At 35.5% G+C, this 27,404-nt stretch overlaps 2 protein-coding genes across 2 annotated transcripts; both read right to left on the minus strand.

Annotated features, from left to right (window-relative positions):
* Positions 1-234: 234 nt before the first annotated feature.
* On the minus strand, positions 235-15,451 carry galk1 (galactokinase 1). Its single transcript, NM_001006002.1, is given in 8 exon segments — positions 235-427; positions 4,696-4,858; positions 5,042-5,192; positions 7,670-7,851; positions 8,543-8,678; positions 10,111-10,230; positions 13,037-13,226; positions 15,087-15,451. Coding segments are annotated over 8 exon segments (1,182 nt in total). The 5' UTR covers positions 15,255-15,451; the 3' UTR covers positions 235-355.
* A 1,017-nt stretch (positions 15,452-16,468) lies between these two features.
* On the minus strand, positions 16,469-27,254 carry twnk (twinkle mtDNA helicase). The gene is made up of 6 exons (NM_001277598.2): positions 27,187-27,254; positions 22,762-24,152; positions 20,573-20,813; positions 20,336-20,443; positions 17,444-17,585; positions 16,469-17,314 (listed from the first exon to the last, which is right to left on the minus strand). The coding sequence occupies exons 2-6, from the start codon at positions 24,125-24,127 to the stop codon at positions 16,985-16,987; spliced, it is 2,187 nt and encodes a 728-aa protein (NP_001264527.1). The 5' UTR covers positions 24,128-24,152; positions 27,187-27,254; the 3' UTR covers positions 16,469-16,984.
* Positions 27,255-27,404: the final 150 nt, after the last annotated feature.

Below are 27,404 nucleotides of genomic sequence, written 5' to 3' on the forward strand. Positions count from 1 at the left end.
CACACACACACACACACACACACACACACACACACACACACACACACACACACACACACACACACACACATATATATATATATATATATATATATATATATATATATATATTACTATGTAATTATCACTGTAATCATCGATGAATGAACTCTGTTAATGCAAATACAATTCTTTTGCCATTTATTAAAAATTTTAATCATTGTGGAAATGCAAGAAGACACATTGGATAACAAATTTGTCATTGATTAGAGAAAATTTATTTGGATTAGTGTGTTGATTAATGATATGAATGTAAATGACAGTCAATTTAAATTATACTTCAAGTAAAAAAAATCAGTTTTGGTACTGAAATAAATCATAAATTGAGAGCTCGAGCTCCTTCTGATGGGGTAGTTATAAAGAAAGTGGGAGATCCTTGGTATTTCTCCTATATAGAAACAGAAAAAAAGTATTCATTAGTTGGCATTTATCGGTTTCATTTGGATGAAATAATAATTCGAAGAAACCCAGAGCACAGTTGAAGTCAAAATTATTAGCCCTCCTGTGAATTTTATCATAATATTTACTAAATGATGTTTAACAGAGTTTTTCTCAGTATTTCCTATAATATTTTTTCTTCTGGAGAAAGTCCTGTTTGTTTTATTTTGACTAGAATAAAAGCAGTTTTTAATTTTTAAAACCATTTTAGGGTTCATATTATTAGCCTCCTTAAGCAATATCTATTTCCGATAGTCAGAACAAACCACTGTTATACAATGACTTGCCTAATAAACCTAGCTAAGCCTGTCACTTTAAGCTGATGTCACTTTGAGCTGAATACTAGCAGGTATGGGCCAAATACATTTAAATGTATTTTAAAATAAATACCAAAAACATAAATTATAAGTGTATCAAAATAAACTACAAATGACAGCAGCCACAAAAATATCATATCAAATATCAAAAAATATCAAAATAAAATACTGTATTTTGTGTTTTGAAAATACTGCAAAATACTTCTACAAGGGAGCATGACATTTCATCACAAAACTTCCATCAATAGTCCTGTTGGATCAATCCCTTCACCATTAAACTGACTGTAAAACCAATGACTGACTGACATTAAACTAGTGAAGTAAACAATGTTTGATAACAACTTTTCTCTGTCACTTCGTTGACCTAAAGGGGGAAGTTGTGTCCTAATGGTGAGTCAATTAGACTTGTATATAAACCAGTAATTGCAGATAATGAGTCAGAACAGCGCTATATCTATTGATTATGTTTCCACCTATTGTGTGGCCAGTACAATTGCCATCATCTCTGTTCAATGATTATTCAACCTCTTAAAACTCTTTTATTTTAAGAGGGTGACAGGCCTATATGAAGAGTTCATTTAAATTTGTTTGTTCACAGAATACGTCATAAATCTATTTTTTTTCCCCAATCAAACTCTTTTATACTCAATGTAAAAACGTGAAACTACTAAAAACTCTGCTGCTGCTGTTGTGTGACGGGAGTCTGGAGTTTTTGAGCAGTCTGAATTGAGTATTATTAAATATTTGTGTTTTATGTCTTGTGACATTTTGACATCTTTATGCAGTCATCTTCCATCTTCATTAATTAGCTATACAGTGCACCTGCAGATCAACTAGTGCCATTGAAACAGCAAATAAAGAATTAAAGGTATCGCCAATGTAGGACTTATTTTTATGTTGCTTGTCTTATTAGAGAGTTATAGACTCTTAGTTTAGACTCTTAAAAAAGCCAGTACAAAGTATTTGCATTTCTACTTGCAGCAGACTGACACTGATGATCTTCTGAAGCTCCTCATCCTGTTCTTCAGGACTGAGATTTTAGTCCATTACATTTCTTAAAGGTTCAAGCAACCTTCGAGTACTTTTTTTGAGATTTTAACATGTTAACATTTTAACGTGTATGTGTTGAGCATCAGTTTAGACCAGGGGTCGGCAACCCAAAATGTTGAAAGAGCCATACTGGACCAAAAAAAATAAAAACAAATATGTCTGGAGCTGCAAAAAATTAAAAGCCTTATATAAGCCTTATAATGAAGGCAACACATGCTGTATGTATTTATATTAGCTATATTAGCCTACTATAAAAATGATTTAGTTGGCTACAAATACATACTGAGCCTTCATGATTAAATGTTTTTTTTTCCCTGCAGTGCATCCTGTAGAGAATGACGCACCACGTGACTACTTTGTTGTACGATGCCGTCTCAAGTTTAACTTAATTACAATATTAATGCATTATGTTTAATGTTCGAGTTTAACTTCATTACAATATTAATGAATTATGTTTAATGTTCGAGTTTAACTTCATTACAATATTAATGAATTATGTTTAATGTTCGAGTTTAACTTCATCACAATATTAATGAATTATGTTTAATGTTAAAGTTTAACTTCATTACAATATTAATGCATCATGTTTTGCTTTGATGAAATTAAAGAAATGCAGTAAAGAAATCAGATTTTTGATGTTTTTTATTTTGAGGATTCCAAAAAACAACATCAAAATGAACGTGCATAACGTGCCCCTTACTGGGAATGTGCTCAACAAGGAAGGGTCAATCTCCAGGGGTGTGTGACAAGGAAAGACAGTCTCGTTTTTTCCTTTGGCCACTCGCAAAATCTGCTCCCAAATGCAGTTTGCATATCAACGATCGCACCTTGTAAATAATCACCGTTGAGTGAGTGATCGGGATGGGCTTCTTTGAATTCTCTCAGGGAGGGAAAATGAGAGAGCATGCCCCGCTGTACATCTTTGGCAAAGACAGCTTACGCACCATGGCGCATCACACAGCCGCTGGATAGTTTACAACAGCCACCTGCCTATTCCGTGTGTCGCAGGCTATGACGCAAATCTTCGTTGACAGAAATGTTGAAAATAGATATTCTACACACTTTTACAGCATTGGAAAACGTTAAGATTGTTTGTCCTCCTATAGAAACCATATTAAAACAAAAATATATTTACCTCCCCCATCTTTTTCCGTTTTCAAACATTTTTTGGCAAAGCTCCAGGGAGCCACTGGGGCAGCGCTAAAGAGCCGCATGCGGCTCTAGAGCCGCAGGTTGCCGACCCCTGGTTTAGACAGTTTAGAGCTGTAATTGTGGGAAAACTGGATAATTTTGAGCTTTTGTCAGCTAATTTCATCTTCCGGGTTCAAAATGATTTTTGTGGCAGGATCAAATATGGTGACGTAGCGCAAAACTGCAAGTGCAAAGATGACGCGTCGGTTTCTCATTATTATTCATAGCTGAGTTTTCTCATCCAATGAGAAGAGCCTGCTTCTTAATTATTCATGACTGCACGTGCTTTCTGAAGGCAAGAAAGACCTGCCAGTGCCAAGCTGTGAGACCCTATATTAATGACTGGGTGAAACCGCATCCACGGACCCCACACAGTCTTCATGAAGGGTCGTATGTGTTTGTTTCCATGGTCCACGGGGTTTGTTGGAAGTTTTTCCCTGCGATGCTGTCAGGGCCAATTTAGCAAAGCTGTTTGTGTGTAGCAAGCACTTTTGTCGAGAGAGCAGTATGAGAATTGGAGAATGGCGGACTTTGTCATTTATCAGTGGAGTTCATTCAAATTTAGACACATTGCTGTGCTGCTGTGTTTGCCTAAATCCTCTAGATTACCAGCAGGGCTAATGGTTAAAATAGACAGGGCAGGAGACCTGCTGCACAGAGTCTGCATTCAGACCCGGGGATTGAAGGAAAAGTCCTCATTTAGTGTTTACATAAACACGATTATCTTTACAATTGTAGAAATTGTAGTTGTGTGTATATGAAATTATGAATAACAAATTTAGTAGGGCATTAAATTACTGTTTATTTCTTTGGAGTTTAATTTTGTAAACTATAAAATCATGCGTCTCCTGATGGTTTGTGTCTCATTTTGCGAGCCGACTGACAACAGTTGTTCGCTCCCCTCCTTCTCCCCTGCTCAGCTGGCCACATCCACTCATGCCTCTGATTGCGGAGCTCCACGCCCATGATGGTGCATCTTTTGAAAAAATTCTGAAGTAGACTTGAACCGAAAGTGGGGGGTTTTATGGCCCTTTAAGCAAAGATGCTCAATTGTACACTATAGCCATTATATATTTTTGGGTCTTAGCATTGCTTAGTAGCTATTTTCAATGGTTGCTTACTTGCTCCTGAATATACCTTCACCATTCGTCTGGTACTTTCTTTAAGCATAATTTCCATCCATGCTCCCATCTCTGACCACCTTATTAAAAATAAATCAGTTTAATGTTCTGATCTTAAGCTTAGTCGAATAACTGAGAAAGCACCAATCAGAGGCCTAATTTTTGTGATGTCATCGCCTACTTCTTGCAAAGTATTTTATGGTTTTTAAAAATAAAAAAATACAAGACACTAAATTATTTTCATAAACCCTATCAAATACAAATGACTAAATACTGTTTTGTATTTGAAATACGAATTTGAAATACAGTATCATAAATACTGCCCACCCTTGAATGCTAGTATCTTTAAAAATATCTAGCAAAGTATTATTTACTGTCATCTTGGCAAAGAGAAAAGAAATCAGTTATTGCAAATGAGTTATTAAAACTATTATGTTTAGAAATGTTTAAAAAAATCTTTGTTAAACAGAAATAGGGAAATAAAGTATACAGGGGGGCTAATAATTCTGACTTCAGCTGTATCTTAAACTTGTAAAAACCTGAATGTGTTTCACTGCGCTCTCCGTGGCATGAGCCTGAAGCAAAGTAACCGTGCATCCACCGAAGCCTCCCCCTGTCATCCGACTCCCAAACACTCCGTCAACCTCCAGCGCTGCAGACACCAGCTCATCTAACTCTGGACAGCTGACCTCGTAATTATCCCTACCACAAACAATATTAACCCCAGTTAAATAATGCATCATTAAAAGCCATTTAACTGACAGTTAACCCCAACGATCGAACAAATAAGTCAAGCAAACAAGATTTCAGTCACTGTGAAGCGCTTCTAATCTCAGGATGCTTTCACAGAGTCATGATAATCTTGCTTCGATTATAAATGTTTACCTCAGAGAATTGTGGCTCTCCACCATCAGCCTCCCAAACTCTTTGTAATCCCCTTGCTTCAGTGCTTCAGCAGCTTGAGCTGTGCGTTCGATCTCCTCAATCACATGACGTGCCCGTCTGTATGTCACACCGTCCAATCTATCCTTGGCAGCTATAAATAAATCACAAAATATGCATGTTTTATTGTGTATCTAGACAGTAAAGCTGCAGTCAAACATTGATGTTGGATTGACTAAGAGGGATAGTTCACCCAAAAATGAAACTTTTGTCATTTACAGTACCAACCCTTATTGTTCTAAACCAGTTTGAGCTGAACTAAAAAGATAAAATATATTGAAGAATGTCGGTAACAGATAACCATATTTTTATTGTATTCCTCAGGATTTTTTAGTTATTTTTAAGAATGGTTACTAGTTTTCAACATTTTTCAAAATATCTTCTTTTGTGTTCAACAGAAACTCATAAGGGTTGGTATGGAGTCAATCTAGGGTCATATTCATTCATTCAATTATTTTCTTTTTGGCTTAGTCCCTTTATTAATCTGGGGTTGTCACTGCGGAATTGACTGCCAACTTATCCAGCATATGTTTTACACAGTGGATGCCCTTCCAGCTTCATACATACACACTCATTCACACTCATACACTACGGACAACAAAAAGCCTACCCAATTTACCTGTACCACATGTCCGGAGAAAACCCACGTGAACGTGGGGAGAACATGCAAACTCCACACAGAAACGGCAACTGATCCAGCCGAGGCTGGAACCAGCGGCCTTCTTGCTATGAGGTGACAGCACTACCTTCTGTGCCACTGCGTCGTCTAGGGCCATATATACTTGCAAAATAAAGTTTTGCAAACAAACAATAAAGTATTGAGCAAAAAATAATTAAATGCAAATCTCCAAAAATCGTAATTCGAAAATCAATTTTTGAAAAATGAAAATTAATTTTGCCTTATAAAAATAAAGAACTGCAAAGGGAAAATTAATTCTGGAAAATAAAAGTGAAACAAAAAAGAACCACAAATAAAAATCAAGCAGTACAAAAAAATTATAAAAGCAATGCTAAAAAAACTGGGTTGCAAATATTTATAGTTTTTTTTTATTGCAAATATTTATATATTTTGCTTTTTTTTTTTTGCACTGCTTGTTTTATTTATTTATTTTTTTTGCAGTTCTTTTTTGTTTACAAACTTCATTTTTATTTCTCAAAACTTAATTTTCCCTTTGCAGTTCTTTATTTTTGTTAGCAAAATAAATTTTCAGTTTCAGTGGTTAGCACTGTCGCCTCACAGCAACAAGGTCACTGGTTCGAGTCCCAGCTAGGCCAGTTGGCATTTCTGTGTGGAGTATTTTTCTTGTGTTCATGTGGATATCCACTGGGTGCTACAGTTTCCCCTAGAGTCCAAAGACATGTGTGCATGTGTGTGTGTAAGTGTGTGTTTGTGTGTGTGTGTGTGTGTGTGTGTGTGTGTGTGTGTGTGTGTATGGATGTTTCCCAATACCGGGTTGCTGCTGGAAGGGCATCCACAGTGTAAAACATATGCTGGAATAGTTGGTGGTTCATTCCGCTGTGGTGACCTCTAAAATGAAAACTAAGCTGAAAGGAAAATGAATTAATGAAAGTTTTAACACATTGCTAAAATGACACAAAATGAGTTTGCATGAATAGCTAACATGCTAGTATGTTTAGCACATTGCTAACAGAAATTAGCATCTTAAAAACATTATGCTAGCATGAGTAGCCTATAATTATTGGTTTTATCTGATCTTCCATCTTAATTATAGCTGGTTATAGATGGCCTGACTGGTCTTAACTGTTTAGGCTGATAGACCAACTATCTGACAGCTAAAATCAGCCGAAGACTATTTGGTCAAGCTGAGAGACTAGTTCGACCAGATTAAACCAACTATGTTTCAAGATCACTGTTAATATGCTGCATTCTACAAAATTTCTTCATGTTGTCCCAACTTAAATCGATTAACTTAATTGTTTTTGCTAATTTAAGTGAATTGAACATAAAACAATTAAGTTCTCCCCCCAAAAATTTTAAGAATTGTGCTGATTTAGCTCATGTTAAATGAGTAGTTTGAACAACCAGCAAAAATCCTTTTTAAGCTGGTTTCAAATGTTTTAGGACTTTGATCACCCATATTACAAAAACATTAAGTCAGATAAGTTAGAAAATAAATAGTATACAAATACAGATCAGACAGAAGTTTGCTGCCAAGTTTGGCAAGTCAAAAGAGAAGATGCATCTAGAGATTTGCTGCCAGAAGAAGTTTAAGCAGCTGAAATAGCAGATCGGCATGTTGACTTTCTCAATCCAGCATAATAATAACATTGATTAAATTGATTGTATATTATTTTAGCTATACCCACACTCCAAAGACATGCGGTACAGGTAAATTGGGTAGGCTAAATTGTCCGAAGTGTATGAGAGTGAATGAGTGTGTATGGATGTTCCCCAGAGAAGGGTTGCAGCTGGAAGGGCTTTCGCTGCGTAAAAACACATGCTGGATAAGTTGGCGGTTCATTCCGCTGTGGCGACCCCAGATTAATAAAGGGACTAAGCCGAAAAGAAAATGAACAAATTCATTTTAGCTATACATTTTGTAATCTTACCCTCCAAGTCCTGCAAATTAGCCTCTCTTAGACTTTTCTTGCCCAAAATGGCTGCTGCTTCCTCACATTGTTTTCGTCTGGTGGGATACTCACTGCCTGTGAGCGAATGTCTAACATTTGAGTTAGTGATCAAGATTACAAGTCCAGGGTCAGCTAAAGGGACAGCAGTGGCCTCCAAAGATCTGAAAATATTGCATGATATGTTTTAATAAATATTTAAGCATATATAATAATAATCTAATAAACATATATATACACAAATTTGAAGTCAGAATTCTTAGACCTCCTTTGAATTTTGTTTTCTTTTTTAAATATTTCCAAAATGATGTTTAACAGAACATGGAAATTTTCACAGTATGTCTGATAATATTTTTTCTTCTGGAGAAAGTCTTATTTGTTTTATTTCAGCTAGAATAAAAGCAGCTTTTAATTTTTTAAAAACCATTTTAAGGTCAAAATTGTGAGCCCGTTTAAGCTATACGTTTTTTCGATAGTCTACAGAACAAACCATCATTATACAATAACTTGCCTAATTACTCTAACCTGCCTAGTGAACCTAATTAACCTAGTTAAGCCTTTAAATGTCACTTTAAGCTGTATAGAAATGTCTTGAAAAATATCTAGTCAAATATTATGTTCTGTCATCATGGCAAAGATAAGACAAAACGGTTATTAGAGAGGAGTTATTAAAACTATTATGTCTAGAAATGTGTTAAAAAACAATCTTCTCTACGTTAAACAGAAATTTGGGGGAAAAAATTAAACAGGGGTTCTAATAATTCTGACTTCAACTGTATATACACAATTCAGCAACTATGCGTAACTGATGAATTGTAATTTGACAGAAGAATTTTGATTTCCAAATCTACTTACCTGCAGTCAATCAGCAATGCGTGGCCCTCTTTACCCAAAACAGACACAAACTGGTCCATGATGCCGCAGGGCACCGCAGCATGAGTGTGTTCAGCCTGCTGACAGGCCACTGCCTTTGCTATCTGATCTCCATCATCTGTGGAGGTTTCAAACTTGGTTTTATCTATAGACTATGAGACTATTAAGCATCACACATATCTATATACACAATAATTCAAACATATTGAGTTTTTTTAAGAAGTATCTTACAAGTTTTCCAAGCTTTTTCCTGCATCCATTACATATTTTCGGAATCATGAATAAAAAAATCAAACCTTTTTAAGATTGCATTTTTACAATCCCTTTAGATTAATCTAAGCCAATATGATATAGCTGAACAAAAAGTATTCATTTATTTTAAAAAATACAAGTTTAAAAAAAAATCATATTGAAAGCAAACTTTTAAAAGATTTAGTAAATACTATTTTTTACAAAAACTGTTTTACTTTATTTTACTCTATTATAATAAAAGTAATAAAAGATGATTTTGTTTAAAGATTAATTAAAAAAAGTATTTATGTATATTAACAATGCTTTATTTCTGTCCTGGGAGTACTTATTAGGACTCATTAGTACGCTGTAAAAAGCAATTAGTTGACTTCAATTAAAAAGTGAGTAATTTAAAAATGATTTACATTTTTTATTGTTTATTATTAAATTAATTCAATGAACTATGTTATGTATATATGAATATATGCAAGTATATAATAATAAAAAATTAACAGTTCCAAGTTAACAGTTCCAGTTTTTTTTTTTTTTAAGTAAAGTCAACTTGTCACTTTTAAGGCAATGGGTTTACTTACTTTTTCTTAAATTAAAGTAACTAATCAGTTTTTACAGTGTAGGGATTATATAGAAATAATCATAAATCATAAATTTATATTCATAGTATCAATAAATGTTCAAAGCAGTGCGCCAAACAAACTAGCTCTGAGATGAATCACAACACAATACACAGAGAAAAAAAGACAAAGACACTTATACTGTAAGTAGGGCCAGATAGAATCTGTGGACTTTTTTTGTTATTTCTGCTGAGAATTTTGTTAAAAATCTGCAAATTTATGTGGAATGATTTCGGTAGTTTCATAACTAAAAGCTTAATATATTACATAAAAAATAAAAGCTTTTTAACTTTTGTTTAATGTTTACAATGCAAGTCTGTTATATAATAAATCTACTAAAAGACAGATAATATTACTTTATAAACTACATTGTAAATAAATGATATGAAAATTTTCATATTAGTCAATAATTATACTGAAATTAACTTAAAAACTGAATAAATATAAATTTACACACATTTACACAAGTAAATAAAAACAAAACCAATGATGGGCTAAAAATCTGCAGAAATCTGCATGTGCAGATTCCGTGTGGGTCTACTTATAAGTAAATAAACTACTCATCATTTAAAACACTATGATGCATTGTATTTTCATAGTGACTTCTCTTTAAAAACATGAGAAATATAATCCTGAACATCTTGAAGTCAGTTTCAACAATGCTTGAATATTACAAAAAGGTTTTACCTGGACACAACTGCTGCAGAAAAGTGTACACAGCCACTTCCAGTGAGGCAGAGCTGGACAGTCCGCCTCCTAGTGGCACACTACTCGCTATTACAGCTCTAAAGCCAGGAATGGGCTGTGCTGTAAAAGAAATAATATTGTGGGGATCTATAATGCAAACATCACTTCTATAAAGAATTTAAACAGTTATGTGGCAACAGCATGTGAATATAGCCAGCCTCTAATGGTAAAAATGCATTAATCATTTTTATAAGCACAATTCATAAAAACTGCAGAAAAACTCTGATTGACATTCTCCCTTTGTACATGTCATCAGAGGGGGAAAGCCCCGCCCATTAGTGACGATCTCTCCCTCATTAGCATAAACAGCCCTAGGTGAGAAGCAGCCATCTGCCATTAGAGTTTTCACCTGCAAAAAATATAATATCAGCGACTAAGATGCATAAATGAACTGTACTTTTGTAACCAAAACCAAAATACAGAAAGCCACTTGTGTCTATCTGCCGTACAAATATTAAAAATGTTCATAACATCATGCAATGTCCGCAGAAGTTGTTTTTGAAGAAGACAAGCTGATATTGGGCCTGTTTCAGTAAGGACATTCAACCAACTCCGAGTTTAAACTTGAACTCCGCAGAAGTTAAATGTCCGAGAGATTAAAAACTCAGAGTGAAGCGTTTTTTCTCACCTTAGCCTTAGTCATTCATTGCCTACATTTTAGTCAAACAAAGAACAAAGTTATGAGAATGACTTGTCCTTTTTTGGGAACATTACAATTATATTCATTACTATAGTTTAGGTTTTAGCTTTAATAATACTGCAAAAAATAAATAATTAGTTGAAATTCACTGGCCTTCGACAGGGATATGTACTGTAACTAGATTAATGTAATTATTACTCATTTTGAAAACTATTTTTAGTACTGCTTACATTCTAAATGTCACATTTAAATCTTTTAAAAACTCCATTTTAGTCTGCGCCAGTGGTGTAGAGGTTAATGCATCGACACATGCACTCACGGCAACCCAAGTTTGATTCCCGCCTCACGGTCCTATGTCAATCCTTCCCCTCTCTCTGCTCCCCATGCTTTCCTGTCAATAATCTCTACTGTCTTAAACATTAAAGGTGAAAACCCTGAAAAAAATTACTATAAAAAATGAAATTTTATCTTAAAGTGATATACGTGTTTAAAAGTGGAAACCTTAAATTAAATATTTCCACAGAACATTGAGCTAAGTTTATATCTGCATTCCTTTTTTGTCAAAGTTGTTGTAGAAACTATGCAGTAGACTATTTTATGTAATTTAATGCAATTACATCTGAAATAACTTCAAAATTACGGCCATTCCCCACTTTTTCAAGTGAAAAAGTCAATAAACGTCACAAATTACATTGCATATTTTTTCATTCATTCATTTTTTTGTCGGCTTAGTCCCTTTATTATCCAGGGTCGCCACAGTGGAATGAACCGCCAACTTATCCAGCAAGATTTCACGCAGCGGATGCCCTTCCAGCCGCAACCCATCTCTGGGAAACATCCACACACACATTCACACACACACACACCCACACCCACACTCACACTCATACACTACGGACAATTTAGCCTACCCAATACACCTGTACCGCATGTCTTTGGACTGTGGGGGGCACCCAGAGGAAACCCACACGAACGCAGGGAGAACATGCAAACTCCACACAGAAACGCCAACTGAGCTGAGGCTCGAACCAGCGACCCAGCGACCTTCTTGCTGTGAGGCGACAGCACTACCTACTGCGCCACTGCTTTGCCTTGCGTATTTTTTATTATACTTAAATATTTAAATGCTTTAAATATTTTAAATGTAAACTTGTATATTAACATGAGCAGCTATGTTTTCCCACACTAACTGTCTCTGTTTCACTGATGCAGTCGTATTGCTTATTAAAAAAAAAAATATGTGGTCATATTTGCTATAACTTTGCATGAGCACATCAAGTTCAGCTGGAGAATGATATGCTGATCTCTTTTTTTCAGATGTTGCCATGGTGACTCGTAATATCTGCGCTCCATTGATTATGGCTTTTTATAGTTGCAGTGTCTGCGCTTAACTCTGAATTAGTCTAATCAGACTTGATTGACCTAACTCAGATCAGCTGTTCTGAAACCGAAAACTCAAGAGTTTTTAATCTCTCGGTAAGTCAACTCACAGTTCAAGTTTAAACTCTGAGTTGGTTGAACCTCCTTACTGAAACAGGCCCCTGTTTCTGACCAGGTTAGGTTCACAGAGTAAGTTACGCTGAGTTAAAGTTACCTCTCTTAAACCTGCCATTTTGAAATGGAAAACACAGGGTTTCTCTCATTTCAGGGCTAATATACTCGAGTTTTCACTTAACCTTCTTTCTAAAACCGGGTTATCATTATCACTGTTTGCACTGGCTCAGTCCCGCTTGTCGAAAAGGTAGGTAATACACATAGGCTGTTAACTTCCATACCATTGCATTCATTTCAGAAGTGAACCGGACCAGAGTTCATGCGAATCGTACCCCAGACCACCTCTTTCAGGCAGACTCAAGTACAGTTTGCAGGTGCACACGCGGGTTCAGGAGATGGCGTTCACCCTAGCTAAACGTATCATACTTTGACGTCAAAAAAACCCTGGTGTGGACCAAAAGTGCTAATGTGAAAGCAACCAAATACTCTATTCTTAAGTATATTCAATCTTTATTTTCTTCAAGAGCAACAGTAAACATGTGTTCAGCAACTATTCTGCAAGTGTTGCAATTATGGATACCAGAAAGCAACACTGCATTAAGAAGTTACTCAAGACGAGTTCTCAGCGCGGGCCCCTGGGGTCACATTTAGTGCTAGAGACAGACTAAATCTACACTTCCTCATTACTTCCCCTTTTTGCCAGATAGACAAAAAATGATTGCAAAAGATTACCTCTGTAGTGCTGTACAACTCCCTTTACATAATTGGCCCAGTTTGGCTGCCCTCTTAAAAGAGGGGTCAGTTCATTGGGGAGATCAAAGTCCACCAGCCGGGGCTCATCAGCAGCTTCAGTCAGAGTTAAAACACTGCACTTCTGGCCAGACGTTTTACTGCCCACCATGACCGTCACCATCGGCAAGGCCTGCAACCAGATAGATAGTTGTAGTAGTCATTCATTTTTACTGCCATTTCAGCAACTCAAGGCTAGCTTTATAGCAGCAACAAACATTACATAAACACAAGCAATCGGAAAAAGAACAGCAAAATAAGACAGCAAGGTTTCAAATTCAAATTAACATTATAACAGATTTTCAGTGGGCTATTGCTAGTTTTGACTGGAGAGGAATATCAGTTTGTTCACATGATTAATTCACAGTTCTAAGGAGTGTGTAAACTGCTCATGCTTGTCAATCATTTATCAATGACTGAAAGTTGAAACTACACTGCAACTGATGATGAACAGAAAAAATAAAACATGTTACCTCTTCCCACACCCCAACAATCAAGAATACATAATTATATAATGTTGTGGCTTTGCAATAAAAAAATGTAATTATAATGGAAGTCAATGGGGCAAAAAAGAGCCACTAACATGATAAAAGGGTAGTCAATTAGTCCAGGGTGTACTGTTTAGTTTTTGAAAATTGTCAAAGCATTTTCCCACAATATGTGTCAAATTAAGATTTGTCAGCAAAAGTCATTCCATTTGCTGAAACACAAAGAAAGTTGAGGCCAAATTAAGACTCTAAATCACCCCAGAGTGGATGAAAACCTCCCAAACAGCACATAAGAGTTAAAAAGATATGGAAAAGACAATCAATAAATTCCATTGCTCAGGATTTCAGTTCTGCGGGTAATGATATTTTATATACCGCACAAAGAAGAGTTGATAATAATTTTACCATGTAAAATGCACACGGATAAACCAACATACAAAACGTGCAATCACACTTCACATGAACAAACATTTGATTTTTGTGTTTCACATGTGTCCAAATAATTCCCATGTGATTTTAATGTGTTTAACACTTTTTTTTTTACTCACATTCCAAACATACTGCAGTAAAATAGTCAATAGTTTTGATGTCATTGACGATAGTATTTCATTCTTCTGTTTCAAAATTGGTTTGTACTTATAAGTGTGATATTCTGGGTTCTTTTTCCAGTATTGTGTTGCATCTGGAAGGGCATCTGTTGAGTAAAACATATGCTGAAATAGTTAGTGGTTCATTCCGCTGTGGCAACCCCTGAAAAATAAGGGACTAAGCCTAAAAAAAATGAGTGAATGAAAGTGTATTCTGGGTTCCAAAAGAGAACTTTTAATTGTAACACACCCTAAAACCAGAAATCTCACTTGCAAAATGTCTATTTTTTCAATGTGTTCTTATTTACTGGTATATAAACTCTTGTCTGTCTTATTTTTCTGAGTTGTGTCCTGGAACAGGGTCAAACTCTGGAATGACATGTTTTCCAGCTCTGGTTTCCGACTTCAAAAGTAATTGGAACACACATAACTTCATCACAAGCTCCAGAAAGTTCAAACTGAGCCTATGTGGCACATTTATTATTGCTGTTTCATGTGCCCTATAGTTCAGACAGTTGCTGCTTCAGATCATAAAGTCACTCATAACAAACTTAACAAATTATACACATTTTTTCTCTTGGTTGAAACAACCTTTGCCTGTTTTAATATGGTAAGGTTTATCAGTTCTTTATCACATACGTGTTGATTAAACTGGTAAACAATCAAATGGCCAACATATCTGCTCTAAGTTTTGGTTTTATCATGTAAATGTTGGCTCATGATGACTACTATTAGGTGAGTCACCAGTTCTTGTGAATCGATTCAACTGATTCAACACAAAGAACGATTCGAGCACGTCACCAATAATCAAACATTGCTACTTCACACACAGTAGTTGACATTTTACGTCGTTTTTGTTTATTTTATCAACACTTGAAGTTAAATGGCATTTTATAGAGGCAAGAAAAAAGTATTTACCATAGGGAGGACAAATCCTTCATTATAATCTGTGTGTTCTCCGATTAAATTCACCCGTCCTGGGGCGCAAACCGCGACATTAGCATCTTCACCAAATGTGCCCCGATACACACGACAAGCTTCTGAGACTAAATCTGCAACTTTTTTAATTTGACAAATGTTTGCCATTATTGCAGTTATTTCACATAAAATCAAAGTAATTCTTTGACAGATTTTCAGCAACTGAAGAAATGCAAATTAAATCGCGACACAACTTATTTAGCAGCCGGAGAGAGTAATAAAGTGAATAAAACTATATTAATCCATACGATTTATACAGAGGAATAGAAACCAGTAGGTCAGGAACAGACACTTCCTACATACACAAGCTCCTGATTGGTGCAAAAAGTCATATGACACGTTTTTCAACACGCTGCACTGTCAATGTCCTGTTCAGAGCTGGATGCAATGTAAGCAAAACTCTCATATTCGTAAAATGTCATTATAAAGATCAAGAAAAAACCCAACGTGATACATAATAATGTTTTTAAAGTCACTATAAGATGATAATAAAACAGTAATAGCAATAACCTTGCAGAAACAAATACATATTATTAAAAATGTATTTCAAAATAAAGAATATATACAAATATATTTAATAAAATCATGTCTGGAATACAGGTTATTCCCTTTCATTCATTTAAACTATTCACAATTTTTGAAGCATAAATGAAAAATACATTCAAGATAATTTCAAAAACACGAATTTACAAACATATTTAAACTAATATTAATGTATTGTCATTGGACAAAATAATTCATATATCATTTGTCAATATTATTTCAATAAAAAAAAATACAGCCAAATTACATAAACACAAACACACCACATGTTACTGCAATATATATATATATATATATATATATATATATATATATATATATATATAATGCAGTTACATGTGGTGTGCTTGTGTTTATGTAATTAGGCTGTATTTTTTTAAATATAAATATATATTTTAAATATAATTAATATATATATATATATATATATATATATATATATATATATATATATATATATATATATATATATATATTAAACAGATATATTTATTAAAATAATATTTATTATATTTTTTGTTTCTCTTGATTCTTTATTTAATATTTTCCCTAACATATAAATTTGGCCTACTTAAACCATTATTGTAAGTTATTTTGCTAGAATAGCTCCAGATTTGGCTTCAGTGCTGACTAATCTAACATATATGCACAAATATAATATTGTTAGGCTTCCTATAGAAAATATTATTTTAAATGAGAGATTTGTGAGGGGTGTACCCATATATGTTGAGCACTGTATATCATTAACTCAAGGAATTAAAATACACAAAGCCTAGATAAGCAAAAGTCAAAAATTCTATAAAACTTTTATTAGGAATATTCACATTCACTTTGAAATAGCTTATTTATATTTGACACTTTTCTCCTACAGTAGCAATGACATAGAAAAAGCTCACATTACATTTGTTTGCACATAATCTATATTTACATTGATGACATGAAATGTATGACAAGACTTCTACAAATGCAAGTTTGGGGTCTCGTATTAGATGACAAGTGCTATAAATCAGTCTTAAAAACGACTTACTTTGTTGCATTTCAGATCATATAAAACATCAGAAACGTATTTAAAAAATCCTTTTAAGAAGATTTAAAGCTTCTGACATACAATGAGTGTCTTTTACATCTTAATGCAATGAGACAACATGAGATATTCACCACCACCTCACATAAATTCCCCCAGATTCTCTCTATATTCCAAGTTTGCTTTGTTGCAGCAATCCAACATTTCAGTTCCACATATTACACACTGTATTAGACTTCATGTTAATCACAAATTCTCTTCTTTTTTTTTCTCAATCTGCAGTGCTTTTTGCTGCTGTCGACCCCTTGACAGTCTTTGAGCTCTTGGTTTTAGCAGCTTTAAGAGGTTTCTCGCTCATTTCCTTCAGTTCAGCTTCCTCGGTTTCCTCTGTGTTTTCATTAACATCCACTTTCACCTTCCGAAGCTTCTGCTTTCCCTTCACAGGAGCAGAGAAGGTGAGCGAGGCTTTATTAAACTCTAAGGGAAAGACGCCCACGTCCCCGTCGAATCGGTTTTTGGCCACCTGCAGGGACCTCCGGCCTGGACACGTCACCAGCTTCTTCTCCTGGAGGATGAGCACATTATCTGCTTCCTGACTGGCCTGATGTGAGGAAAAGGATGCATTAGACAGGCTAGATTTTATTAATAGATGCAAACTAAGCATGTGTATTTTGGCTGAGTTGAAGTTTCATTGGAAAAAAAAATGCTAATGTAAACGCTATCTGCCAACCTTAGCCGTGCCAAAGATGGATGCTGTCTGCAGCTCTTTATCATCCTCTTCTTTCCGAGGGTGGATAATTAAAGTCACGTGACAGCAGCTGTTTGTGGCGAACTTCCTGAAGATGCCGATGATGTGGTCTTGTACTGCAAACCTAAGAAAATTGATTAAAATATAATAATATATTTGATAACACAGTCAAAATTTTCAGCCTTACTTATGACATTTTACTTATTTTTGAAATATTTATTAAGAGCTGCTAAAAACTGAGATTTCTTCAACATAAGTTTTAATAACTAGATTCTAACAATTGTCTTCTTTGTCTTGATGACAGTGCGATATTCTTTACTACTTTATTTTGCTAGATACTGGTAATCACCTTAAAGTGACATTTAAAGGCTTAACTAGGTTATTATGTTAACTAGGCAAGTCATTGGACAACAGTGGTTTGCTCTGAAGCCAATCAAAAGTAAAATATTTCTTATTATATTGTTAATTATATTGACCTTAAAATGATTTTAAAATAGTAAAAACTGCTTTATTTCAGCCAAACTAAAAGAAATAAGACTTTCCTTAGAACAAGAATATATTATAGTGAATAATGTAGATATTTCCTTCTTTTATTAAACATCAAATGGAAAATATTATGAAAAAAATTGATAGCAGCTAATTTAGCTTTAAATTGTATATAGAATTATAATATTAATTAATGTATATTATAGTGCATTGCTGTTAAATGGTTGGTTCTGATTGGCTGATGAACACTCTAAGGCAGGGGTGTCAAACGTTCAGCCCGCAGGCCAGATCAGGCCCGCAAATGGGTTTAATCTGGCCTGCGAGATGATTCTGTAAAGTATAAAAAATAAGCTGCAATGTTCAATAAAAGTAACTGCTGTTCCAATTGTGTCCATTAGGGCAATTGCAAACTGTTTATTAGAGATCTGCGCGGGATTAAATTTTGAATCCCGCTCCCGTCAGGTTTTAGCCTGTACCCGACCACTCCTGCTAATATTCAGCATTTGTTGTCCTGCTGCCTGACCCGCTCTGTTTTCTACCTGCCGCACCCATTCCCACTACGAGGGGGGAGAACAAAACCGAAAACCACCCAGCTATATAGAGTCCAGACAGCCTATAACAAGCTGTCTGTACACACACACACACACACACACACACACACACACACACACACACACACACACACACACACACACACACACACACACACACACACACACACAACACGCGCACACAACACGCGCACACAACACGCGCACACAACACGCGCACACAACACGCGCACACAACACGCGCACACAACACGCGCACTCAGAAGTTGGGAGCGATATTGTTAGACAGCCCGATCCCGTTCAAATTACACCTGTTACCGACCGCTCCCGCGATTTATTCGGAAATTTATTCCAGCGCCGCAAGAAATCTGGTCGGGTCCTACGGCTCCCGTAGTACAGCTGTGGGAATGCAGACCTCTACTGTTAATTTCATCCTATCCAGAAGCCTGAATTAGCATCAGTTTGACAGCCTTCTCAGACAGAAAGAGCACATCTGCGCCCTGCTATACCACACTGAGATGTTCTCACGAGGAAATATAGCCATTTTACATTTTGTCAGTTTAGTGGCTAATTTGTAGTTTAGTCGTATGAAAATGAACAATATAAAAAAGGAGGCGTGGCACCCAACTACAACCCTAAACCCAATCGTCATTGGTAGATTAGCAAAACGTACTAAATTGCAGGAATGAGATCATGCGAATTCATGTAGCCACTAATTAAAAAGTTATGAATTGCCGTGAGATTGTGTTGTCCTCAGGCTCCAGCTTTATGATGATCATATTAAAACAAAGAAATCAATCTGAAGTTGTTGTTTTTAAGTTATATATACCATGATTTTACTGGTACGGGCCACTTGGGAAGAGATTTTCCCAAGATTTCGTGTGGCCCCAGAGCTAAAATGAATTTGACACCCCTGCTCTAAGGTGTGCCATTATGTCTTGACCACATTACAGTTTTATGACTACACCGAATTAACTGACAAATCTATGAATAAAACAAAACAGAAGACGTTGGATGAGATACGTAAGAAACTAGTCCAACACACAGAAGTTTAAATTTGATATATTTTTAAACAGATTTCTACAACATTTGATCAAAACCTCTAGTAGTGAATTCTGTTTTTTTCTGCTCTTTTAAATCTTTGCTAAATGTAAATATAGACCACAAAATCCAAATAATAATAATAATTTTGGGAAATTGAGATTAATGCATTTTATGAAAATAAATCAACTTTCCACTGATGTGTACTTCATTAGGACTGCACAATAGTTGGTCGAGATACACCAATTTAAAAATTGGGAATCTGATGGTTGAAAAAATAAATCCTAAATAGTTTATTTTCAATGATGTACTTAGAAATGCAAAATTTACATAATGATAAATGTACAGTAGGAAATTTACTAATTATAATTTCATCAAATGATCTTTACATAACATTCTAATGATTTTTGCCATAAAATCAATTATTTTGATCCATAAATTGTATTCTGGCTACTACCAAAATAAAAGACTTTTGTGTTCCAGAGTCGAAGCCCATAAAACAAAAAAACTACCTGTATTTTTCTAAAACCAGGCTGCTTCAACAAAATGTTTTTATTTTCCTTTTCTTTGTTCATTTTTGGTTCACTATATTTACTATAAATAACAATGAATTTCACAAATAACCAAAGATGAATTTAAGAAATAATTTTTTAGAGAAATCTAACTTTTTATGCTGATAAAAAGTACCCAATGACAGAGTATGACTACAGAAAACTCGATTTAAAATACGCCAATATCAATCAAAGCTATCAATCAAACCATTATATAGAATATCATAATAAAACTGTAGCCTTACTTGTCCACAGACAGATTTTCTTGACCCATCATAAACTGCAGGTTGTCAATGATCACGTGACTGATGTCATAAACGTAAACAGCATGCTGCATGGTATCCAAAACAGTCCTGTAAAGGAAAAAAGAGTGCAAGTCATATTAAAAGATTAAGAAAAGAAGCATCATCTCACAAATCGATAGGGCTTGCAATACAATACAGAACTTAATCAAGTCTATTAGACAAATGTCAAGGATTTACTTGATGTTCTGCTGTCCATGGAAGGTCATGAAGTAGAGAGGCAGGTCCTCAAACTTGTCAGCCCACATGTCGTATTGGTCCAGGTTCTCCTCCAGCCTTTGCTTGGAAAACTGGGTCAGCATAATTTTAGCCAGGCGCACATTGTTGATTTCAAAGCTGCCCCATAATGTGTTGACCCCCTGCATGCACAAATCCAGAGCACACTCACTAATGAAGGTGGTCTTTCCACTGCCTGTGGGACCTGCACATATGAAAAATAAACACAAATATTATTATAATTATTTAAATAATTATTTATCTAAACTTTAACTGCTTTATTGATGCATATCAGTCAGAGAGTTACAGTATCAAATATAGACCACTTCAATGTGGCGATGTCACTGGCCCATGAACATTTCCTGCTTGCTGCCAAACTATTTCAAAACCGCAAGCAATTTAATCATATTGTAATTTTAAAACAGCCACCATAAAAATATTTATTAATATGTGGATGCTTGGGAACTACGGAAATTAAAAATGTAATACAGAAAATACATTAGGACCAATGTTATTATTTACATCCCTCAAAATGGTCTATAAAGAAACAGTAAGACATCAATTGCTCTAATCTATCAGCAGAAAACGAAATCGTTTTTTTTCATTTTCTTTTTCTCTAAATCAAAGAGTACAATTTTATATTGCATCAATAACAATTTTAAGGCAAAACACAAATTAGAAGTATATAATAATAATAACAACAACAACAACAACAACAACATTACAAATAAATCTGACTCATACTGGGCTGTACAATAATACAGAAAATATATAAACAGAAATATGCAAAAAGTACAGCAGTAAAAAATAAATTATTTAATACTAAATTTTTTTTAAAAGAAAGTAAGAAAGTAAAAAACAACACAAATAAACATGGATATTTTATTTGTGCTCTCCATTTATTACTAAGGCAGGGGCAAAGAAATTAAGTCAGGTATAGTTTTTCCCCCTTCTCTCTCTCTCTCTCTTCATTTTTTATTTAAACCTTTATATTCATACTTCTATTTAAACTAAACATATGTAAATATTTAAAAATATATTTAGCATATAATACATATTAGATTTAATTTTTAATAATGATAATAATTATATATTACAGAAACATAAAATAATAATAAAATATTTGTTTTACAAAGAGCCTTGCATGCAAGCATGCACAACATAACCCCCCCCCCCCCCACTAAATATTATATATAATATTTATATATAAATCTATATTATTGTTATTTTAAGTTAATATTTAACTACATTGTTTATAAAAAATAAAAATAAAAAACTCTAAAAAATCAAAATGCAGTTAATAAACACTGTCCTCCCGGAAGTACCTGTACAACCTTTTTCATATTGATGTTAATATTTGATTATCAAGAAATCTTTGTAAAAAAATTGCAATGATGAAATTAAAGAGATCACCATAAAAATACTATTTATTACTACTTACTTTCAAGTGGTTTTTGAGTTTCTTTCTTTTGTTGAACAGAAAATATTATATTTTAAAAAAAAAGCTGAAAACCTGTAAACACTAACTCCTATAGTAGGAAAACCAAATCCTATGTCAACGATTACAGGTTTTCAGCTTTCTTCAAAATATCTTTTTGTGTTCAACAGAAAAAAGAAATTCAAGAAGTGAACTATCCTTTTAAGAAAAACAAAGCTATTTCAAGATAGCATTACCAGTATAAATACATTTTATCATTATAATTAATATTGATTCCTTTTCTCTCTGCGTAGTCCCTTATTTATCAGGGACCACCACAGCAGAATGAATCGCCAACTATTCCGGCATATGTTAAACGCAGTGGATACCCTTCCAGCTGCATCCCAGTACTGGTAAACACCTATACACTCTCGCATTCACACACACTCATACATTACGGCCAATTTAGTTTATACAATTCACTTATAGGGCATGTCTTTCGACTGTGTGAGGGAAACTGGAGCACCCAGAGGAAACCCACGCGAACACGGGGAGAACTTGCAAACTCCACACAGAAATGCCAACTGATCCAGTCGAGACTTGAATGTGATCTTCTTGCTGTGAGGCGACAGTGCTAACCACTGAGCCACGCCAAATTAATATTTAATTTCATAATTATTTAAACTAGTTGTGGAAAAAACGTTTAGAAATCAATCATACCCTATATTTACCATACCTGTAAAGACGGTCAACTCCCCTTTGCGATGTCCTTTCAGGATTCGATTAAGCTCAGGGAATCGAGACCACTGTATTCCAGCCACCTGCTCCACATTAGCCAGTTCCCCATACACGTCCTCTCGGAGCTGCTTGAAGGACACGATGGACTTGTGGGCAGCAGGGATCGAAGCCTTGACGATTCGTGTCAGGTTCCTTCCTTGCGCCAATGCCTCGCTGGGACATGGTTGAAACTCTCCAGGCCTGACAAGAGAGCAGCGTTTCAGCCCGAGTTTCCTGGAGAAGATTTTGGAGGCTTCCCAAGAACGCATATCTCCACCCAGCCACAGTGTGACTTTCTTGAACTGCTCCAGATACGGTAAGAGGATCGGTGGCAGGCAGCTTACACCCCGTGGCAGGGCCAAAGATGGCAGACCGGTAGCCTGACTCACCGCCATGCTGTCCACCTCGCGTCCTGTCAACACAACCTCGGCGTCCTTGCGTCCTACCAAAGGCAGGCCAAAGAGGTTGTGGTAACTAGAGACTTTTGGCACTGTGGCTTCAGTATAAACCACACGTCCGTCATCCCTCGTCGAGGCCGAAAGCAATTTAACACCACGAAGTCCCGAATCCCGTCCGCCAAACCAAGGAAACACCAAACTCTTGGTAGGCTTGAAGAACCGAACTCCGAATTTCTTTAGAGTAGCATTGGTGAGTTTGGCGATCTGAAACATGGCTTTAATAAGCTGCACCTCGTCTTCCATGAGGTCGGAAAAAGGCACGGAGCTGCTCCAAATTCTTTGCACCTCCTTCACCTCCATCCCTCTTTCCTCCTGCTCCTCCAGGCTCTCCGGAAACCCTAGGAGAACATTGGGGCTGATGGAGGTTTGGCCTTCGTTCAGCATCACCTCAAGGCAGTCCTGGAAGTCCTCCCAGTTTCCTTCTACTAAAGTGTCCTTGCATAAAAACTGTCCGGTGGTTTTATCAATGAAGAGCGAGAAGTTTTCCCGTCCCGATCCTTCAGGCAGGGGTGCCGTAAAAATACTGGGAGCGTGTAAGCAGCTGTGGCCATCGTGGAAAGGGATTTCTTTAAAACGAAGGTATTGTTTGATGTCAGTGACCGTGAGAGGCTGGTCGAAATCGATGACAGACTTTGCATCTTTTCTTAATGTTCTGCAGAAATATAAGGCAACTGTGGGGTTTATATGGCTTTTAGGACAATACCATGTAGACGATGGTGGTCTTAAATAGCGCTGCAGGACTGGATTGAGAAGGGGCTGGTGAGAAGATAAAAATCTCCATTGAGGAAGATGAGAGAGTTTATGAGGACTACAGACCGTTGCCTGTAAGAGACAGCCTGCAGATCTGAGAAACCTGCTCCTCCACATTTGACGATCACTCAGGACATCACACCTGCAGTCATTACACAAAATATGCACAATTAGGGACGGCTGACATGAAACTGACGTTTCGACACCGTCAAAATCCCAAAGCACAAATGTTTTGAAGCACTCCACCGAAGTATGATTCAAACCAACTAGGTCACGTGACTAAAGTGATTCAAAAATCCCAAGTGGCGTTTCAAAACACCTGGGGCCTCATCTATCAACGCTGCGTATGCACAAAAACTTTGCGTACGCCAGGTTTCATGCTCATGTTTGGATTTACTAACGATGAAATTACTAAAATTAATGTGAGAATGTGCGTTGGCAACTTCATGTCTGGCGTACGTGTATTTCTTGCGTGTGTTTGTTGTTTTCCATTGATGACTCCTAAAGGCAATTATGTTGAAGTGCACACTACACATGTGAAAAAACATTGCTATTAATTGAGAATTGATATAATGGGTCAATTGACACAATATTTTTTTACCAATTATCTGATATAGAACATATAAAAGCATTTGCAAATGTATACAACCCTTGTCAATAGTCGAATCCAAAGGCTCCAAGGTGGCAGGGTGCACGATGGGTGGCTTCTTGTTGAGTGATGCATTTAAACATATTATTCCAGCTAAGTTTTTAAATGCATTTATTTATTTTTTATTGAGTGTAATTATTTAACTGCATATCAGGAGACTGCGGTTATCATTAAAGATGTGGCTGTTAACCCCCTTAATAACCCACAAACTGACCAAGAGTGCAGAGTTTTAGAGCGGGTGATTGGACAGCTGAAATGCCGGTGCCGCTATACCGCCCTATCAAAGTGTTCCTCTAATACATCTGTGTCTCCCACAGACAAGTATACTACTCCAGACAGTAAAGTGTCACCCACAACTGAAGCAACTCTCTTCTTAAAGGGTGTTAGTTCAGCATCCCGTTTCCCCGCCTCTTCGGTCCACACTTTGATGGTGAGCCGCTGTTCTCCTCTTAACCTGCACCTTTACATCGAACCATTTCTTTTTTAATTTACTCACAGTGCGATGTTCAGACCCCACTGCGTTAACCACGTCAGCTAAACTCTTCCACTCTATTTTTCTTTTGTTATTAATTCCGGAGGACAAACGTGCAAATAACAGTTTTTCTCCAGTCTACCTCCAATAGGAGCACCTCCAATTCACATTCTGAGAAGTTTCTCTTCCTGCTTGCCTTTGCCGTTGCTTTTTCGTTTGGTTTTGCCAAAGTACAGTCATTACCATATTTCACGTTAATTCGGATGTACAAAGAGAATATATTTGGGTTTCCATGTACGCAGTGTTTTTTTTATACATCTGCATTTTTGACTGTGTACACACATTTACAGCTTTGTGTGTACGCTTTGTTTAAGTATTAATTCAACGCAAGTCCTCGTACATGAAGCTCTAGGTCACGTGACTAAAGTGACTTAAAGCATCGGTCATTTCAGAAGCGTTTCAAGACCTGGCGACTGCGTTTGACTAACAGGGATGGGAAAAAAAACCCTATCTCATGTAACCTAGTGGACTGTGTGTGTGCAGAGTAACTGTGCTGCAAATGACCCATTTTGACAACCAACTTGTACAAATACTCTGTAATTATGACTTGATGTATTTTAAAAATGTTACTTTTTTATGACCAAAGCAAAACATATTTATTCACAAAATGTTCATTTGGATGTCAAATTAATGTTAAAATAAAACACATTACAAGAAAAGAGCATTTAAAAATAATATCTATAGCAGCATCACTCTGCATTCAAATCCATTACCTCCAAACGCATTTACTGTTAAATTTCCATGGCTTTTCTAGGACTTTCATGTAAATATTCATGTCCTAATGTTTCATGTAATGTCTATGTATAGTTGGTAAATAATAAGAAAAACAATGCATGTTTAAATTTATTACAGCATATCAAAAACATGCAACAATCTATTTAGTTTAAATGTATTTTTAGATATATGTAAAATTTGTTTTGATAATGCTCACACAGCACTAATAATGTGAGAGCATGTTTTTGGCGTAGCAGAAGTAAAGACATTTAACCTATAATCAAGTAAGTAGATGTTTTTAAACTAATTTCCATGACTTTTCCAAAACTTTGTGGGTTTTTATCAGTTATACCAAAACCTTTCCAGTCCTGGAAAATGTTAAAACTCCATGATTTTTCCAGGTTCTCCATGACTGTATGAACACTATAGGTACATTATGACTGCATCAAATCATTTCACTTAATTAACATTCAGCTGGACAATATTTTAAAAAGGGACACAGAGTTAGATTGATCAAATTCAGCTCTCTCTGACAAACTATATTTGGTACAGATTTAGTTTTGAGAAGGATTGAATGGTTTTAGACAAGAAAAATATTGCATTTTTTCGACTCATGAAACCCAATTTACATAGTTTGATAAATCATTAAATTAATAAATCATTAGTAACAGAATTTTCGGAGCAATTTTTTCCCTTTAAGAATGAATATTCACTTATATCCTGCTGTATGATGCATAAAATAAAACACTTTTATAATACGTTTAAAACTAATGGTTTTATATGTAGTATTGCCAAAAAAACAACACGCAGATTTTTCTCATTACTTTAAATTTTATAAATAGTGATAATGTGACAAAAGTACTATGAATTCAATGTTTAACGTTGTAATACTTCATAAATGTAAATATTTTAAGATACTGATTATTGGGACTATACAAGACTTCCCTGTCATTATGACATCATTAAAACAGTATGATTAAATAAAAAGACATTAGCATTATGACAACTGCACATGTCACAAAACCGTAACTCACGTTTAAATGTGCAATAATTACCAGGTTTACACTCTTGCTACGGCTTTATTAATAAAAGTTATAAATAAGAGTCACCAAAATACGGTAACGTTATACCATTCATGCATGACCCATGTCGTTGTTATTAACCACGTGTGTTAATAAAATTAACAAAAGTATTGCTGAGGAAGGGTGAGGAAAATATATGTAAGACATACAAAGACTACAAACATTAGACGTTAAATAATGTAAACATGCAAAAACTTACAAAACCCGTAAGAAGCGCGCCAAACTGCTATCATGTGTCTACATGTCCCAGTGCAAACGAGGTCCGCCCTCCAAAATACGTCCGTGTGAAACAAGAAACTCCTGTAATTTTCCAAAACACCAACTGTAGAACTTTGATTCGAAAGCATGTTTATTTATAGCCAATTAAGCTACATTACTTCTTGCATTATCTCAGATATAGTTGTAAGCACGATCGTT

The sequence above is a fragment of the Danio rerio genome, chromosome 12 (assembly GCF_049306965.1).
Source record: "Danio rerio strain Tuebingen ecotype United States chromosome 12, GRCz12tu, whole genome shotgun sequence".
Classification (NCBI taxonomy): Eukaryota; Metazoa; Chordata; class Actinopteri; order Cypriniformes; family Danionidae; genus Danio; species Danio rerio.

Bases quoted from the DNA above. Each gene is read 5' to 3' on its own strand.
- twnk (NM_001277598.2), bottom strand. From the start codon at position 24,127: ATGTGGAGGAGCAGGTTTCTCAGATCTGCAGGCTGTCTCTTACAGGCA. The intron at 20,444-20,572 runs GTAAATCCTTGA...TTTCCTTTACAG, and splicing joins CATGGACAGCAGAACATCAA to GACTGTTTTGGATACCATGC. The intron at 17,586-20,335 runs GTAAGGCTACAG...CAATTTTCTTAG, and splicing joins GAAAATCTGTCTGTGGACAA to GTTTGCAGTACAAGACCACA.